This window comes from Alosa pseudoharengus, unplaced genomic scaffold (assembly GCF_046254945.1).
Source record: "Alosa pseudoharengus isolate Yale_2024_CS ecotype anadromous, Long Island Sound unplaced genomic scaffold, YU_APseudo_1.1 YU_APseudo_1.1_scf_5, whole genome shotgun sequence".
Classification (NCBI taxonomy): Eukaryota; Metazoa; Chordata; class Actinopteri; order Clupeiformes; family Clupeidae; genus Alosa; species Alosa pseudoharengus.
In genome coordinates, this window is record NW_027468837.1 from 36,056,218 (window position 1) to 36,076,105 (window position 19,888).

General features: G+C 43.1%; 1 protein-coding gene across 1 annotated transcript in view; it reads right to left on the reverse strand.

Annotated features, from left to right (window-relative positions):
- The window catches only part of cers5 (ceramide synthase 5), a 29,701-nt gene that overhangs the window by 4,274 nt on the left and 5,539 nt on the right, over positions 1–19,888 (reverse strand). Inside the window, exons 2-7 of the mRNA XM_076269347.1 lie at positions 8,981–9,086; positions 7,872–8,002; positions 7,418–7,475; positions 7,236–7,286; positions 3,852–3,944; positions 1,389–1,517 (exon numbers count right to left, since the gene is read on the reverse strand). Coding sequence (XP_076125462.1) covers positions 1,389–1,517; positions 3,852–3,944; positions 7,236–7,286; positions 7,418–7,475; positions 7,872–8,002; positions 8,981–9,086 — 568 coding nt within the window. The remainder of the gene's footprint in view (positions 1–1,388; positions 1,518–3,851; positions 3,945–7,235; positions 7,287–7,417; positions 7,476–7,871; positions 8,003–8,980; positions 9,087–19,888) is intronic.

The window sequence follows — 19,888 nt, forward strand, 5'->3', positions numbered from 1 at the left end:
ATGTTTGGAAGAGAAATGGCACTGTGCATTACCCTACAAATAATATACCAGCATTAGGTGGGTTTACATGGATTAAACTATTCCAACTGAAAAATGTGTGCTGTCTGTTTACATGGGGTAAGTTCTATTCCTATAGAGGTGGACGCATCATGAGCTGCTTTCAGACCTGTGTAAGTCTGCATGTTCTGCGGATGTGTAAGTGGTCGAGCCATATATCTGAACAACATAACCGCACATTGTACTGGACAACGATCCAAAGCATACAGCAACGGAAATCCTCAATTGGTGTTGGAGAAAGAACACCCCACCCTGGAATCTTCAAGATTTAAAGTCTCTGTTTGAATGGACCAAAATCTGACCTAAACACAGTTTCTTCGTACAGGAAAATGTCTTGAAGCGGTCATTATAGACAAAGGCTTTTCCACAAAGTATTTAAAGCAACACCAAAGCATTTTTCCTCTGTCGCACGCACGCTATTTGTTTATCCAGCACTGGCTTTGCAAATAACGATGTCCAAAGGCAAGGTATAGTATGTTGCATGATTTTATGAAAAGTATGGTGTATTGTGACATCAGAAGCAAGTAAAATTTGTAGTTTCTTATGTCTCATTCCGAACTACAGATCCGCTACCCGATCTGGCAAACTTACATGGTGCGGTTATAGCCGATAGAGGGCCGCAAAGCGAATGCAGAAGTGCCATTCACCCTGTTACGGATTGATGAACCACTGAAACGATTTTGGAAACATTATTTTAAGGTACAAAAAAACTCTTTGGTGTTGCTTTAAGAAGTTTCAGTTGGCGCGTTTTCCTGTGTCATTCGACTTTATTACACATAATATTATTTATGGACTTTAATGTTTGGATTTCTTTACATGTATGGATTTCCTAAGTTAAAGCTGCAGTTGGCAAGTCTGACAGATTAAGGGGACTGCTCGTCAGTGCGCACCAGACTGCACTAGGACTGTGATTGACAGTCAGATCTCACACAGCCCTGCTCTGATTGGACCAGAAGAACTGGGAGCTGTGGATCTTTGCAAAAAAAAATAACAGGCTCTAGGTGGAGGTAGAAGTGCATTTTTTTTTCTAAAACCGGCTGATTTATGTTGTTCTGTCGGAGCATAGTGTCGGTTTCAGTGAATATGATCAAAAAAATCTTGCCAACTGCAGCTTTAATACTAATGTCTGGTGAACGTTTCATGTGAATAGCCTCAATGGAAATATACTTACTGAAAACAATGTTGATGCATTCAATACTTTTTTCCCCCACTGTATGTGTGTGCACATGTGTGAGCTTATACAGTGTGTTCTCACCGACAGCAGGAAGTCAGAGGCCCTAGTCCCAGCCAACCCCAGGTGTGTGTGTGTGTGTGTGTGTGTGTACGCTCACCTCTAACAGGAAGTCGGAGGAGTCGTGTATCGCCATGGTCAGGCTGCCTACCCGCACCATGTTGGTGACGTAGGAGAAGCTGATGAGGGAGATGGTGGCCAGGTGGTGCACAAACATGATGAGGAAGTCCTGCAGGCGAGCCCAACACACACACACAGGTCAATACACTCAGACCAACACACACACATAGGTCAATACACTCAGACTAACACACACAAACAGGTCAATACACTCAGACCAAAACACACACAGGTCAAAATACTCAGATCAGCACACACACGTGTCAATATACTTAGACCAGTGCGCACACACACACAGGTCAATACAGTCAGACCTGCACACACACACACACAGACCAGCGCGTACACACACACACACACCTATTTCATACCAGTCCCTCAACCAGGGTTCAATCCTGGTAAATTCACTCACACCAGTGGCCCAAGCCCATTCAGCTAAATTCACTTGAACATGTCGAGTGGTACCCAATCAATAAATCAAATCAGTTCCAATATATTCAGCTCTGAAGGATGTCAATTCTGGCACGGTGAACCGGTAGCACTGCAAACGCACTTGTGTGTGACTGAAACCAGCATATGGGACACAGACGTCTTGACACCAAAGCTGGTAGCTGATGTTACCAAGCAGGCTAAAGCTCACCCACCTTATACGCGTCATCCTGGCTAACTGGCTAAAGCCAGAGCCCTGATTGGGCCGAGACTAGGGAAGACTGGGCCAAAACACCAGTGTAGAGTGTCTATTGTGGCCAGCGACTGATAAATATACAAGCATATGCCACCAGCAGCTGCCACCAACACTCTTCTCTTCTCTGCTTTCTTCTCTGCTTTCCTCTCTCTCTCTCTCACAGACACAAACACACCCACTCACATAAACACGGGCACTGTACTTACAATAAATCTCTCACACACACACACACACACACACACACACACACACACACACACACACACACACACACACACACACACACACACACACACACACACACACACACACACACACACACACACACACACACACACACACACACACACACACACACACACACACACACACACACACACACACACACACACACACACACACACACACACACACACACACACACACACACACACACACACACACACACACACACACACACACACGACATATCAAATGGAACAGACCGTTTTCCATAATATCAGTAGGCAAGGAATCAAACATTCAGAGCAGCATTAAGCCTCACTCTACACAAGCACTGCTCTTGGTGTGGAGTAATTCTATTAGGAGAAAAGCCGCATCAAATAGCCTGAAGCCTGAGAGCCTGAAGCCTTTAGGCCAGACACAGGAAGCCTCTGAACGACTCGCTGTACAAACTAAAGTGACAGAGCAATACAAATGTATCTGAAAATGTTTTTTATTCATAAGCCTTTCCATGTCCTTCTATTCCACACACACACACTTATAATGAACAGTGCACTCCCCTTTCCCTCGTAAAGACTCCCAATTATTCTATTAGCGCTAATGTTCCTGTACCACATGACAATCACAGACAAGGGCTTGTGGCTAATTCAGTGACCTGAGCCTTTCGTAGAGGCATGTAAATACTATTCAAGCGCGCACACACACACACACATGCACACACACACATTGACAGAGGTGTTTCAGCCAAAGGGCAGAGAAGTTCACTGAAGTATGTCACCCATCCCCCAAAACCACTGTGTGTGTGTGTGTGTGTGTGTGTGTGTGTGTGTGTGTGTGTGTGTGTGTGTGTGTGTGTGTGGTGTGTGTGTGCAATGCTGTGGCACCATTTCTACACAGAAGTGTTCCTTTTCTCTCTCTCGATCTACTGTGCCTCACCCCACCATTTCGGAAACAACAGACAACAACAAAACTGCATCTACTGAATACAATTCCTGCCATTTCCTCCCCATCCTCGGTTGGTTATACAATGGAAAAACTGAAGTCATTACATAATAATGAGTAATCAAATCAAATCAAATTAATAGGGCTAACCAGCAGATGGGACTACAAAAGCAACACCAAGAAGATTTGTAGTCCCATCTTCTGCTTAAAGGAGAATTCCGGTGTGATATTGACCTAAAGTGTGTTGAAACATGATACCGAGTGTGAACGTATGTCTCATAGCCCATCTCGGCTTGTCCCCTGCACTCCAAAATCTGGTGCTAGTTAGCCGATGCTACCAACAGCTTGTTCAATGGTGGTGCTTCGGCATCGGGCTAGCCGTGCAAATAAATCACTGTTTTACACCATTTACGAGGCTCAATGTATCTCCACACTTCATTGGTATACTACCGAAGGCCCTGACATTTCAAACGAGACATATAACTGTATTTATTATACACACACACACACACACACACACACACACACACACACACACACACACACAACCACACACATAACCACACACACACACAACCACACAGTCTTGCTCACCTTCCTCTGGATGTCAGTGAATTGGGAGAACATGAGGGACCAGTAGAAGGCCAGCTCGATCACATAGTAGTGATACATTTCAGAAGTGAGCACCTGCAGGACAAACAACGCAGGAGGGCAGGGGTTACCGTTGCAACCAACAGCAATAATGAGGAATACGTGAAACACACACGCACACAGTTCCATATTTACCCATTTCATTATAAATCCATGCCCACAGGACATTTGTTACAGTTACATGTGCAGTGAAAGATTATATATATATATGTATCTATATTATATAATACTGCATGTACTTATATGAGATGGCCTGACATCTTGCGATGGCTTCCCTCAGCCATCCTCTCCAGTGAATATCTATCGACATTTTATATCTTTGACCTAACATCTACTTGTGAATGCATAATCTAGACAGGGTCAAGAGAACGCATGCTCCATGTCGACAGAGAGCCCATTTTCGGTACTTTTGGGAAAGGGTATGTACAGGAAGTGAAGGTCACCGCTGGATCTGGTCTGACCAGCTAGCCCCCCTCAGTGCTGCTGTATGGTGGCATACACACCAGTCTGGAGTCTGTCTAAGAGGGATTATGTCTAGACCTGGTGGGGCTCCATTCTTAACATATTTAGCCAGCAAAGCTCAGCAGAGGAACTCAGCCTGCAGAGAACAAATAAATCCTATTTCACTCTCAGTAGTGCTCAGTAGTGGTGCTTATGTTTAAAAACCGCTGCTTCTGAGTTAGACTGTGATCCCAAGTTAAAGCAGGTGAAGCATGGATAATGAGTGACTGATAAGGAGCTCAGAGAAACCAAATGGGCAGAGTTTCATACTGCCCCTCACAAACATATGCCCTCTTTAAGTTTAGGTTCTAGCCATAGCAGCTACTGGCCAGTACTGTTAGTAAGAATATTCAACCCTGAACAGGAAAAAAGGCCTTTGTGTGCTGAACACAAATCTTAAGTTAATCCATGTTGTATTTTGAGGGGTTGCCAGGACGTTGTAGAATTCTAGGTTGTAGCTGTTTCCATGGCGTCACACATCCATTGGAGGATAAACACTGGAACCAGAAGCTGACGAGTTAAATGGGATAAGACAATATCCCTTCGGCTTTGGTCTCCAGAGGGCAACATCATTAACATCCCCAACAACAGTCTGCACTCGCCATCATCTAAAAATAAATTCTAGGTTGCTGTTAGACAAGTTCAACTAGGAAGAAATATAAACATTCATCTACAAGATATAAAGAGGAAATACAAAAAAAGTGTAGTAAGGCAAGCTACTTAGGTAATAGTTTAAGCCTACTTTGAAGAGTAAAGATAATAGGCTATTAAATATATCAGCTGGGGCATTGAGAAGGCTCCATGACTTGCACCACAATGCAGGCAGGCTGTCAACATGTCAGCTGTTAGATTTCAATGTTAGATTTTTCAAGCAGACTAAATGGAACAACCCAGCTCTGGGTAAAGTAAAGCAAATGCTATTTGCGAGCACTATACCACTTGCCTACATGCATTATTTACAGAGTACCACAGCTAGATTACACCTCTGAACAGCAGACAGATAGCGTGGCCAGAAGCTGTGGGTTACGTCCACTTCCTATCGGAGGTGGCACCTGGGAGGTTGGCACAGCCAGTCTGAATCATGCCAGTTCAGATTTCACCATGGGGCATTAGCCCACAGACACTTTACCAGGAATGAACCAAGCCTGGTGCTTTGGAGACTGCATCATAGATTAGAGTGGAACGTTCTAGAAACCTTCCCATCACTTACTGGGGCTTAGGTGATGGGGTGAAAATATTGATTTGACTCACAAAGGTGTGCGGTTAAAATGGAAATAACCCAAGTGATTTCAATCATCAGTGGATACATGTAGAGAGGTTTTATCATCCGTTGGAGCAATAGGATCCATTTAGCCAGAAGTTGCATCATAGATGACTGCATTGAAACCTGAGAATGCACTAAAGGCTTTTCTCCAGGGAGATGTTTTCCCCGATGCTTTAAATCCTGAGCAGGGCTTAACCTGCCATCGCAAGGCTACATGACGCAAGCTCAGTTCCTGTTGGGATGTTTGACACTGGGAGCTGCTCCATTGGCTCTCTATGTTCATCCTCTTTTTCTACTCTCAGGGCTGATTCAGACCGGGTGCGTGGAGTGAGCGTGTTATTTGGGCTCCCATGGTAACAGGTTAGAGCTTGCACACTGCCTGTGTGCGTGGAGTGAGCGTGTTATTTGGGCTCCCATGGTAACAGGTTAGAGCTTGCACACTGCCTGTGTGCGTGGAGTGAGCGTGTTATTTGGGCTCCCATGGTAACATGTTAGAGCTTGCACACTGCCTGTGTGCATGGAGTGAGCGTGTTATTTGGGCTCCCATGGTAACAGGTTAGAGCTTGCACACTGCCTGTGTGACACGCACGTCTCAGGCGCAGCTCGAGAAATGGGGCCGACGCCGATTTTTTCACGCGACACGCAAGTGTGTTGGAAGCGTTTTAATAGGCAATGTTTTAAGAGGCAGAGAGACCGCTAAAGCGCAGTGTCAGACACGTTTCTGGTGTATCAAAGACATAGAAAATGCCACGCAGCCGCCACGCAACAGACACGCCACAGACACGCCACGTTCACGCCAGGCAGGCAGTCTGAATCAGCCCTTATGGGTGTGCTGTGGTAGAGTCGCTGCCTGGTGATTGGTCAGCTTGGGTTTGATGCCCAAATCCACAGTGCAAATTTGTGGATACACTTTGAATAAAATAAATATCACCTTACATGGCTTGGCTTTGGCCCATGCAAATGCCCTTAACTAACACCAATGCCCATGAAGGGTTTCTATTTGGGCGCAGTGCAAGGTAGCTAACACAACCAAAACAGTCTCTTGCAAACCACATTCAAAGTTGGAATAAAATGCCCTTCATTAAACTCTCTAGGATGGCTGGATGACCCTGCTTGAATTGGCTGGTTTATGATGGCTTAAGATGAACCTGCACCAATCCAGCTGAATAGATGTGCAAGCTAGCACTGCCAGCCCCAAGTTTAACTGCAAATCTGCTAGCCTGCCAGATAGGCTGTGCTAAATCTCCTTAAAGGTAGAATTAAAGATTCTGTTCTGCCCGTTGTTTTGGCTTCTATGAATTGCTAGTAGTGCATCATGTCACACATCAGCCTTTAGGCATTTTTTTTGGTTACATGTAGATGTAAAAAAGGACAAGGAGGCACTTTCACACAATAAAACGACAATTGAGAGCGACTGAATGTTGAATGGAGGGCGTGGTTTTCACGTGGTGTAGTAGGACACCACGCGGCCTGTCTCTCCAATCAGAGCAATGACTGCTGTGGTGCAACAGCATTATTACGCTTTACAAGGGGACTTTGGATGATCTTAAAATTAGGCTCACCTGATAGGGGTAGTTCATCCAGCATTGTCGAGTATCCCATATCCAAGAAGACTATAATAGCAAACACACACACACACACACACACACACACACACACACACACACACACAGTTTAACATGGTTTGAACAGGATAAATGTTGTGTCCACACTCTACCCATCAACCAGAAAGGCTGTTGCTCACCTGCCATATAACACGCATCCCATAAGTAAATATGCACAGATAAAAGACGAACCTCCACCTACACACCAAATCACAGGCAAGAACAAGAGGTCAGAAGCAGACAGTGATTACATTGCACACTCTGATATACACACACACAAATACACAGGTGAAAAAACGCATGCGTGTATATGTGCACACACACACACACACTCAGTGGTCCTTTGCTGTTGAACTTCTAAATCACTATTTGCACATTCATCTCAGTGAATTATCACACAGTCAATCTCTATGACACACAGACACACACACACACGAGTTATCTCTGCCATCTCCTGTGGCAGCAGCCGCAGGGACATACAAGGTCATTCCAGCCCCATGAACGAGTCCTACTATAGAGTGTGTATGTGTATGACTGAACCCAATTGTGTGTGTGTGTGTGTGTGTGTGTGTGTGTGTGTCTGGTGCAGCTTACATGCTCTCACAAAACTTGGTGTGTGTGCTGGGTTTGTCCTGGTTCCTACGCTGCCGGAACCATCGCTGGACCTTTCGAACCTCCCAGTCCAGTTGCTTGGACAGTCCATCCAGGTGCCGCGAGTCTGGACTCTATAAGTGGACACAGAACATTTAGGTGCTTAAACAATCAAACTGTTATCAACAGTTTATACAAAAGTTATACAAGTGATACCGGTCTCTTCATTACAACATTACAACATTACAACTACCAGCATTAGTTTCATTATTCAACAGCCACACTTTGCATGTCCACATGCTCTTTAATTATGCATGCATGTTATACCATAGTGCAGGTAAGTAATCAGGTGTGACTTATTGCAAGGGTGTGTGCAAAACATTTATGGTGTAGATCTTTCCAGTCAGCTTGTTAGATGAATCTACTTATTTTTGCTGGCTATGCATTAGACAGCAAGCCTATGAAACAATAACATTATACTGAAGGAGATAGCATAGCATGACCGGTCAACAATTCACTACAAACTATGCTAGCTACGTTCTGCACTGAGGGTATTGTCAGGGAAACAGGAATGCTTAACTTCACAAATGTCCATTTAAATACCAAATAATGGAGCGCCATCATTTTGACCATTCTGTCATCATTCACTTCACAGATCTGCACTTCAAAACTGCAACACACTCACTCCTCAAAGGCAATTCTCCACATTGTGTGTCTAACACATGTTTATTAATCCAGTCAAATCCGTGTTTGGCATGAGCAGGTCTGCTGTCCCTGGTGGGTGAGTTTAGGAGGAACAAGGCCACCAAAGGGAGGGGGGGGGGGGAAAGAAAGAGAGACAAGGAAAGAGAGAGAGAGAGAGACAGAGAGAGAAGGAAAGAGAGAGAGAGAAGGAAAGAGAGAGAGAGAGAAAAGGAAAGAGAGAGAGAGAGAGAGAGAGAAGGAAAGAGAGAGAGAGAGAGAGAGAGAGAGAGAGAGAGAGAGAGAAGGAAAGAGAGAGAGAGAGAGAGAGAAAGCTGTAGCCACATTCTGGGTGACAATCACAGGTCCGGCAGTTAATAATCCATCCATTTGTGGAGGCTCATGCCGGTGGCTGCTGTTCTGTTCTGTACCTTTGTGATGGATGTAAACACTTTCTCCAGGACAGCATTGGGCGTGGCCCTCCGACTCTTCTCCACCTGGATATGCAGCGCTGCCGCACATGGTCCTGCTATGAACCTGACACACACACACAAGGAGAGAAGAATTGGTTAATATCAACACACACACACACACACACAAAACTCTCATATGGGAAGGATTGGAGTTTGACATTAGAATGCACTTCTGCAAATGTGCCAGTCTGCGCCACCTCCTACTGGTCAGGTGTGGGGAAAAGTCAACACATAAAGCAATTTGCTGAGCAGGTGTTTAGCAGAGAGTGGGCCTTGTGTGTATGTGCGTGTGTGTGTGTGTGGCCCTAGTAAAAAAGAGAAGAATAGGGGAAGCATACACAATGAGTGAAATGTAGGAAGATAATCCTGTGTAATTAGACCAAACCAGGTGACAAAGGAAACGTGTTTGTATGAAACTTAACTGCATTTATTCCTGAATCACGATGGTGCATCAATGGGGACACAAACTACAGGAGTAGGCTCCAGCCATCCATCTGTACCTCACTTATTCACTTACTGTCTTTCTCTCTCTCTCACACACACTCAATCCACCTCTAACTCACAAATACACAATCCTCTTCCAAACATGTTGGAAGGATTAAAAAAAAAAAACTCACAGATTCGTTCCTTACTGTGTGTGACAACAGCCAAATGTTTGTGTATGTGTGTGTGTGTAAAACCCTGGAGCTGGATGTGGTTAAACAGTCACCCAGGCCCGGGGCATGTGAGGTGCGGTGGAAAGCTGTGGAATTTGGCATAGGCTGGAAGTAGAGTTAAACAATCCCAGGGTCCTGGCCCTCACTCATTAGAGCCTGCAGGTTAAAAACGCCAGCGTGCGTTCTACTTGCAGAGGGTCCAGTTTTTCCTCGCTCCGAGAGACATAGTTTTAAAATACCAATGTGCTTGCCTGACCACATACCTGGCCTGCCACTCACCCAGCCCACTGTCTCTCGGCCCAGTCTCCCTCATAGAGAGAGGCTTAGAAACGCCAGCACGCATGCCAGGCCGCTCGCCTGCCCAGCCATTCACCCAAACTTGCCCTCCCTGCACGTTCCACTCACAATGATACTTATTAAGCTACATTCGGTCATAAACCAGAAGACCACAACAATAGACATAGGCCTACTGAATGATTAAATAAGCAGAGGATCCATTCTCTCCCGCTCATTAGAGGCAGAGGGAGGTTTAAAAACATTAGCATGCCTGACTGCGTGCCTGCTGAGAATAATGAGCCATATACCCTCTGACCTGTTTCAATTACAATTATGCATTCATAAACAATAACACCAACAACAGCAAACTAACAAATGGAATGACTGATTACACAATCAGGAAGTCCAGTCTTGATCCAGGTGGTTAAAAGCACCAGTACCTACAGCCCATGAGAAGGCCGTCTCTGCCGTGAATTAATATGGCAGTGAATTTCAACACCTGCAGACTGAAAAGCACAACTGCAGCTCCAACAAAAACGGAATGCATTATTAAACATTCTGGTCCCAATCTGTATGTCACCATGAATCTAATTCTCCCCTTTATGTCTGTACTCTAATCCTCTCTTTTTAGTGTTCTTGGCTTCAGTTAAGGCCACCCTGGTCTGTGAGGAAGTCAGTCGCTGTGGGCCCACTTTCCTGAAGTTCAAGTCAAACAGCTAGTTCAGGCTCGGCAGCTAACAGGGCAGCATGCCTTTGCTACGTGCTAAATAATGCGTATGCGTGTGCCAGTGTCACCTCAAGGCTGACGAGATGATGTACGGAACGCTCTGGAAGCAATCCAGGTTAACGAGGGCTGCCAGGGAAGTGTGTGTTTCTCCTAGGGCTGCACAATTAATCGAATATCACGATCACGATTTTGGCTTCCCACAATCAAATTTGCGTGATCGAGCGATATTAAAAATGCGTGCTCTACCCATTGAACCAACCTGGCAACCCATAGAACACTCCGCTACAAAAAAATGTGCCTGCATGCAGCCTACCAATAGACAGGTGATATTTTTGAGATATGTGCTTCCTAGAGGCATTTTTTAGTAAAAGTTGGGAACAGGACTTTTTAACATAATTAAGGTGTGCTGAATCCAACTAGCCCTGTTCCCAATCTGAATTTTGAGTTTATGACCATCTAATTAGCATAAACAAAATGGTTGCCAAAATGGCAATTTTGGGCAGTTTCTTTCAGTTCTTTTGGGCAGTTTCTTTCTTTCTTTGGGCAGATGTCATTATACCATGTAAATGAATTCATATTGTTCACAGAAATCTCCCTTGGCCAATAGATCAAGGATACAGGCTGTGAGAAAAAGAAAAATATCTAGTATTATGCCTATGCTAATTACCTGAAAAAACATAATTGTTAAAATTGTAAAACTAAGCAGGCACATGGTATTTGACGAATGAGACTTATGCTTTTTGAGGGTCAAGAAAGATGTGTAGTGATGAAATGTAAAGTTTAAAATTGTGGCCTACTGGTTAGGGTTTCAGGCTTGAAACCAAAAGGTTGCCGGTTCGATCCCCGACCAGTAGGAAAAATATGGGTGGTGGAAAGGTTGAGCACTACTCTCCCATGCCCACATCCACAGCTGAAGTGCCCTTAAGCAAGGCAGCTAACCCCTCACTGCTCCCCGAGCATCACTGTAGCAAGGCAGCTCACTGCTCCGGGTTAATGTGTGCTTCAATGTGTGACATGTGTATTCATGGATGGGACAAATTCCTTGTATACGCAAGTATACTTGGCCATAAAACCTGATTTACATTACATTTTACATAATTGAAGCGAATTAGGTTGGTAATGTATGTAGTCTCAGAGTAAGTTACATAGGCCTTTACCCATTTCGGTAACACTTTATGGTAAGGGTACATGAATTATCATGAATTCATGCATGAATTGATTCATGATTTATGTATTACTTCATTCATTGATATCTAATTAATCATCAGGAATTTGCTGAGTTCATAGTTTGTCATTTGTGTCCTCATACATGAACACATTACTAAAGTATTAGGTACGGTGGGCACATGATTTATTAAGCATGATCATGACTATTTATTTTTCTGCCAAAAATGTGGTCATCACTGGTCAAATTCTGATTTGAACATAACTTTGGAGTTCTCTAAACACATGTCATTATTCACTACTTTAGTTGAGGGGCCACAGACATGATGAATGCATGAGCAATTAACCTAAAATTCATGTAATCAGGATGATCATGCTTAAGAAATCATAATGATATACCCATCACACCTACAGTAATGCTTTAGTTGATGTGTTGTTCATACATGAGGTCATCATGAATGAGAGTATAGAAATTCATGTCAATTTCTGATGATTCATAGGATATAAGGAATGAAGTAATACATAAATCATGAATTAATTATTGCATTCATGATAATTCATGTACCTTTATACCATAAAGTATTACCCATATTTCTTCATAACCTTTGTGTTGGTAAAATGATTGAATATCCTGTGAATTAATAGCTAGATGAATAACTTTAGAACTAATGCAAGTTCAAGTTCAAGTTACTTTATTTGTACCCAGAGGTAGATTTTGTTTGCAGTATAGAGTGCTTCAAGAGAATTTGCCAGAACAGGAGCACAGAGGATGCCATCTTTACGGCAATTCACTCTGCCCTGTCCCTCCTTAACAATAGTAACACCTATGTGAGAATGCTGTTCATTGACTTCAGTTCAGCATTCAACACCATTATCCACTCCAAACTGATCACCAAACTCAGTGAACTGGGCATTAATTCCTAACCTGACTCTCGCCAGATGAATTTCGTTCCGCCTAGCTCAGGGCTGTACGTTAACTTTTTTTGCAAGTAGCACTGGTGCTACGAGGTTAAAAGTTTTGTAGCACCAGCCACAAATTCTGTAGCATCAATATAAAATCTCTAAAAACAATCACAAGTAGGGCAGTTCAACACAATTCATCAATTGTGTTTGGGATCTAGGCCTACTGCAACTGGATTGATAAAAGGTCATGTAGTTGCAAACATCTCCCCTGGCTACATTGTGTTTGAGATGAAGAAAAGCTATCAGCATGATATGTTATTTGGTTGTTGTGTCTTTGTAAAAAAAAAAAAAAAAAAAACAATCCCTGACAGTTCCATGCAGTTCGCCTTTTTTCAACGGGTATCAGGAAGACAGGTCATGCCATGGATGTTTTGTTAATTTTTCTTATAGGCCTACGTATGCATTAGAAGTCAGTTCATTTATTTTTGAATAAGTAGAATATATACTGAATATTTTATTATTCCACTAACATTTAATTCACGTTTAGTTCATATTTCTAAGTTTTTAGATTAGAGTAGGCCTACATTCAACCTTATTGTCAATCCATGAGTGAAATACCGTTTTACATCTAACCAGTGGTGCAAATGAGTAGGCTAACTGACATGTCAAACAGTGCACCCATGAAATGCATCCCTAGACTGTTCCATACACATAGGCTACAGTGGATAGCCTACTAAAGATATCTGAAGGTATGTGGCTAACGCAGTCGTATTTAAAGTGTCGTGAAGGTTTTTTCGGAACCGATCATGTTCTTGTTATTGAGCACTACTAAGCGAGACCATGTTGCGCATAAAGCATTAAGTGGCTCATAGATAGAAGCGAACGTCCCGGAGGACTTTTTTCTTCGAAGTTTTAGATCTGAATGTTGTTGTTTGGATACTAAGTTTTTCGTTTTAAACTGAACTAAAAAGTGCAAAGCAACAAGGCGATTGCCACAAACTTCTACCTCTGCTTGCCTAATCTGAATTCACCTCAGCCCGGTCGGAAGATACTTTCGCTTTAGGCTAAACATAGCCTCATATAGAATCACTTGTTAGATTCGCAAGGATAATTTGCAAGGTGTCGTTTGATTTGGAGTTGGATTGTTTGGATACTAGGCCTACAAACAAGTAGACATGCTTTTTAATCGCGTAGACGGCAACTACCAAGTTGAAATCAACGTAGCCTACATCGATTCCCCTCTCACAGCCTATAGCCTACATACGCACTTCAAACAAACAAACAAGCGTTTCACAGGGAGCCTACACGGTTGCGTAACTGAAGCGCTCCGTTCGTAACGCGCAAAAACAGAAGACGGGTCTATTTTTTTAACGTAGCCTATGCGCCACTATCACATCTGGTGTAGCCAGTTGCACTGATCACAGTAGAAGGTAATTGCTGTAGCCTCCCTGTCAGTCTCACACGCATGCATTGTATTGCCATAAGCAAAACTGTATCGCACCAGTGCTACGTTGGTAAATCATCCATCGCACAAATTATTTTTTTTGTAGCATGTGCGACATATATGTCGCACTGTACAGCCCTGGCCTAGCTCCACTCATCCATCTGGGACCAATCCATTGGAGTGTTGCTTCAGAAGGCTGGGCCTAATCAAAAAATGCTTGCATATGATTGAATAAGCCACTTGTCCGTCATCTATTGACGTGCTACTTCAACCACTCACATCGAAGCCAACCCGTGACGCTGATAACAGTCTCACAGTCGCTTCTACGCTATGTCACATCTATGAAACTCCCGCCCTGCGTCCTGATTGGCTCTACCATACAATCTCGTGCTGAAATCACTCTCAATGGAAGAGGTCCCAGATGGATGTGAGTGAAGCTAGGCGGAGCCAAGCGGAACGAAATTCATCTGGCGAGTCAGGTTGATCAATTCCTCCCTCGGAAACTAGATTCTGGACTTCCTAACCAACAGACGGCAGTCTGTTAGATTAGATAACCTCACCCACTCAACCCTCACCCTGAACACCGCCGTGTGCTGAGCCCGTCTTTACTCCCTCTTCACCTACAACTGCACACCTGTACATGGCTACAACACTACGGTGATTGCTCTTATCAGCAACAATGATGAGACAGCCTGCAGGGAGGAGGTCCAGCACCTAACATTGCGGAGCACTGACAACAACCTGGCTTTCAACACCAAGAGGACCAAAGGCCTCAATGTGGACTTCAGGAAGTCAAAAGGTAGCACACAAAGCCCCATCCTCATCAACAGGACTGAGGTGGCGCATGTCACCAGTTCATGATTCTGGGTGTCCACATCTCTGTGAACCTCTCTTGGACCCTCAACACCTCTACCTTGATCAAGAAGGCTCACCAGCATCTCTCACCTCAGATCCTGGTGAACTTCTAAACCTCTACCGCTGCACCATTGAGAGCATCCTCACCAACTGTGTCACAGTATGGTATGGCAACTGATCTGCCTCCGACCGGAAAGAGAAACTGCTCAACGCATCACTGGTTCCTCACACCCCTCCATCAACACCCCCCCCCCCCTCCCCCGGTGCCTCCTTGCCTGTGCCTGTTGAGGTGTCCATGTCGATGGCAACCTTCACAGGGACAACAAGGAGGCAAACATTTTGGTCCTATCCCACCCATAGTATTCTATTTATATTTATAAATGTACATACTGTACTTACACTTAAACATAGTGATATTCTACTGATCTTTATGCTGTACACTGCACATACACTTATACATTTTTAGTACTCTTCACAATGACAATGAAGGTAAATCTAATCTAAGATAATCTAATCAAATGAAACATGTGACTGCTGGCCATCTTTCCCATTTGGAATCAAGGATATGATGCTAGCTTGTTAGTTAACGGTTGTTCGTGATTAGTTCAAAGGAACTCCAATGATTTTAAACTCCAAACATGTGTCCACCCACCACGAAGAAGATGTTTACCAATGAAGCCAGGCCAGACTGTTTGCCAAAGAGGACTGTAAACATAGTCAAGAGTATGGTTCACAAGGTGATAAGTATAGTATAAGTAGTCAAGAGTATGGTTCACAAGGTGATAAGTATAGTATAAGTATATCTTTTGATCCCGTGAGGGAAATTTGGTCTCTGCATTTATCCCAATCTGTGAATTAGTGAAACACACTCAGCACACAGTGAACACACAGTGAGGTGAAGCACACACTAATCCTGCCGCAGTGAGCTGCCTGCTACAACAGCGGCGCTCGGGGAGCAGTGAGGGGTTAGGTGCCTTGCTCAAGGGCACTTCAGCTACTTCTACTGGTCGGTGTTCGAACCAGCAATCCTCCGGTTACAAGTCCGAAGTGCTAACCAGTAGGCCACAGCTGCCCTGACAAGGCAACAAGCATACAAAAAAAACAAGGCTAATTAGCATAATAATAGGTTTTTTTTGCATTTTTATATTTTTCATAGCCTTTACTTTTTATTTATTGCCCACGGGAGATTTCTGAGATGCACAGATGTGAACAATATTAATTTATTTACATGGTATAATGATGCCCGTCCAAAGAAAGTGCCCAAAAGCGCCATTTTGGCAGCCATTTTGTTAATGCTAATTAGATGGTCAAAAACTCAAAATTCTAATTGCGAACAGGGCTAGTTGGATTCAGCACATGTTAATTATGATAAAAAGTCCTGTTCCCAACTTTTACTAAGAAATGCCTCTAGAGCCATATACAAGGACTTTTTCTTGAAATAGCACTTGTCTACAATGACAACTGTTCCCTGCACTGCTCAGCCTGATGCACTGTGGACTAGTAGCATTATGTTAACTATTAGTAGGCTAGTTAGACTACAAAAAAAAAACGATCAAAAATCAAATGTGTGGCACAGCAGGCCAAGAGCTTGTTCCTCGAAACGATCATCCGTTGTTCGAAAATATTTCGGATTTCAGGCAAGTGGAGTTAACCAAAAACTTGCAAAGCAGGACTCTCAACTCATACCGTGAAACACATCACATGAAACCACACATGCCTTTTTATCACGTTAACTTTTAGTCCTTGTTTGCTTCCTCCGATAAAGCCTATAATAAGAGTTGAGCTAACGACGGGACCCGTGAATTATATTCATGTATTTTATAAACTACATGTGCAACCTACAATGCATATGGATTTCAAGACACAGCCTACTCAAAACGAGTGAACAATAATGAAATTGTAGCCTACACGTCAGTCTTTTACATATCAACGAATGACTAAACCAGGGTTGTCCAAACAGCGGCCCGCCACGCACTTTAATCCGGCCCGCCGAGCATTTATTAGTTTATCATAGATCCGGCTCGCCACACTTTAATCCGGCCTGCCAAGCATATAATTAGGTTATCATAGCTAGCTATTTTTTTCCATCGATAGACGACGTTGTGGTTAACTTCAGGCTACTGCAAACTGCTTTACACTCTTCCTAAAGAACGTTTACAATGTCAATGTCAAAACAGCTTGTTACATCGAGATACATAGTATCTCCATTGCAGCAGATCTACTCCATTTAATTGGGAACACATTTCAGCGTGCACGAGAGAGCGCAATGGCAACAGTTCCCATTACTGACCATTTACAAACTGAGCGGGCACAGCACTAGCTATAGGCTGAGTGGATCTGGCAAAGGGTCTTAAAGTGACAGTGCACCATTTATAAATGAATTAAAAAGCATCAAATTAACAGTATTTCTTAATACTTTGTTGTAATTACTTTTTTGCCGTTAACGTTTCCCCAAATATTAACAAAGTAGCAAGCTGGAAGTTTGGAAGTCGCAGTCAATCTATATTTGCAGTAATTTTGAGGAGTAAATGTGAGGGGAAGAATTTGGGTGAGCCAGATAGCAAGTCCAATATGTTTAAGGGAAAATATATTTTTGTCACTAAAATTAATTAATAATCGTGATAAATAATAGTGATCTCAATATTGATCAAAATAATCGTGATTATCATTTTGGCCATAATCGTGCAGCCCTAGTTTCTCCCGCAGGTGTGATGAGGGAGCGTGTATTTACCCCCTCGGGTGCACTTGTATTTCACCTGGTGCAGTCACAGGCAAAGTGGAGAGGAACAGGAGACAAGGCAGAGCTGCTGCCTGTGTGCATGTGTATGTTAGATAATTAGATAACAATGAGGTAATGTGCAAAGTGGTTGAGAAGCTCAGAGCGTGCAAATTGTGGTTGGGAAGCTCAAGAACAACAGAGCAGAAAAAGTGTGAGAGAGAGTGTGTGTGTGTGTGTGTGAGTGTGAGTGTGTGTGTGTGTGTGTGTGTGAGAGAGTGAGTGAGTGAGTGAGTGAGAGAGAGAGAGAGACAGTCGGACAGCGAAGAGACTACATTTTCAAAGTGTGTGGTACAGCGGAGTTCTGCAAAACCTGACCCCAATATTGCTGACACAACAGTTCTGGGAACACAGTTCTACTAACTACTAACTGGAGAGGCTACACATAGAACTCCAGAGTTTCTAGAGCTTTTTTCCCATTTGCATTCGCACACACTAGGAACTCTGAGATGACTTCACACATTAGTAGCCCAATGATTACATGGCGATAAAGTAATGAAATGGACAGCAATGCTATTTAATTACTAGGTACTGAAGTTTATTGACAAACTAGAAGCTCATGGTATCAAAAAGCATTTAAAAAATAATCAGCATTGTTAATAACATTTCTTCTCATCTGTCCAGAAGGCATTTGTTTGGTCCTCTGCATCTGCTACAGTACTATACCGCTGCGTCGACGTTTCTTCCGTGATTTGGGAAAAGCCCATAAAAGTCCTGGCAGGAAGCATGCATAAGGATGTAGATCCAGGAATGCACTAATATTTTGTTCGTAGTCCAGTTTGCAACAATTATTAGTTAACACCAAGTTGTAAACACTTCAGAAAAAAATATTAAAAACTGGATATACCAAAAAACGTTGATGTAATCGCTTTCTGCCAGGACTTTTACGAGCTTTTCCCAAATCACGGAAGAAACGTCGACGCAGCGGTATAGTAGCAGATGCAGAGGCAAGTGTTATTTAAATAAACTCCTTAAAACTCCTGGTGCACTTACAATTGGACATTGGACTAAAGGTTATAGTTGTACTACTGTAGAAGTTTCGTACCATTCAGGGCATTATTAGTGGGGTAATTTACGAGATAAAAGTTGGTTCCATTACGACTGCAGAACGTCATTAGTTTCTGACAGCGCTACTCGACCAGGGTTTGACCAAGGGAAAAAAGGTTCTGGGAGGGTGTTTGGCTCGGGGTCATGGTGCAAAGGACCCTAGGGTGAAATTACTCCGAACCATCGCTTTAAGCTGGGGAATTTTGGAAATATTCCAAATTGGAAACTTTCATGGAATTAAAGGAAATTATGTGAATTAATGGGAATTTACGGGAATTAACTGGGAATTTTTGGTAATTCCTACTTTTTCATATACAAACATTAACATTTTGTTTCATAATAACCAATATGATTTGTTTGTTCATATTTTCGCTTAGCTTAGCATACAAAGCTAGCTACCATGCGAGCGGGAATCCCATTCTCTGCCTATGGTTTACTAGCGTGCTAAGCTAGCAACACTGAAACCACTGAACTGCCCAAGATGCACCACACCACTCAACAACAAAATCCGATTGGTTGGAACATTAACTGACTATCAGTTTGTTCAGTTAGAATCCCAGAAAATGGTAAAACAAGTAAAACAAAATGACACAACATACCACCCCAACCAAACCTTAACTGGGCAACTCTGTTCGTAAACTTATCCCAGTTTCAAACCAGTTATTCCCACATGAGATGACGTTTTCACTGGGAATTTATTTTCCCCATGCACATGAACGCACTGTAGGTTTCCTTTACGTCTAGTAGCCTATGCTGATTGCTGTGTGCATGGAATTGATGTGCAGGGTAGACATTTGTCTGAAATTGCATTAAATCAGGTTGTTTTAACTAGTATTATGCTGCAAGATGGGGTTTTGTCCACTACAATTAAGTTCCCTGTTATAGACTAACTTGCCATATTAAAAATTCCCAGTATATTCCCATTAATTCCTGTTAATTCCCATGGAAAGTTTCCCACTTTGAAAATTTCCTGTAATTTTGCAACCCTAACGATAACACAAGTGACTTTTAGCTGCTT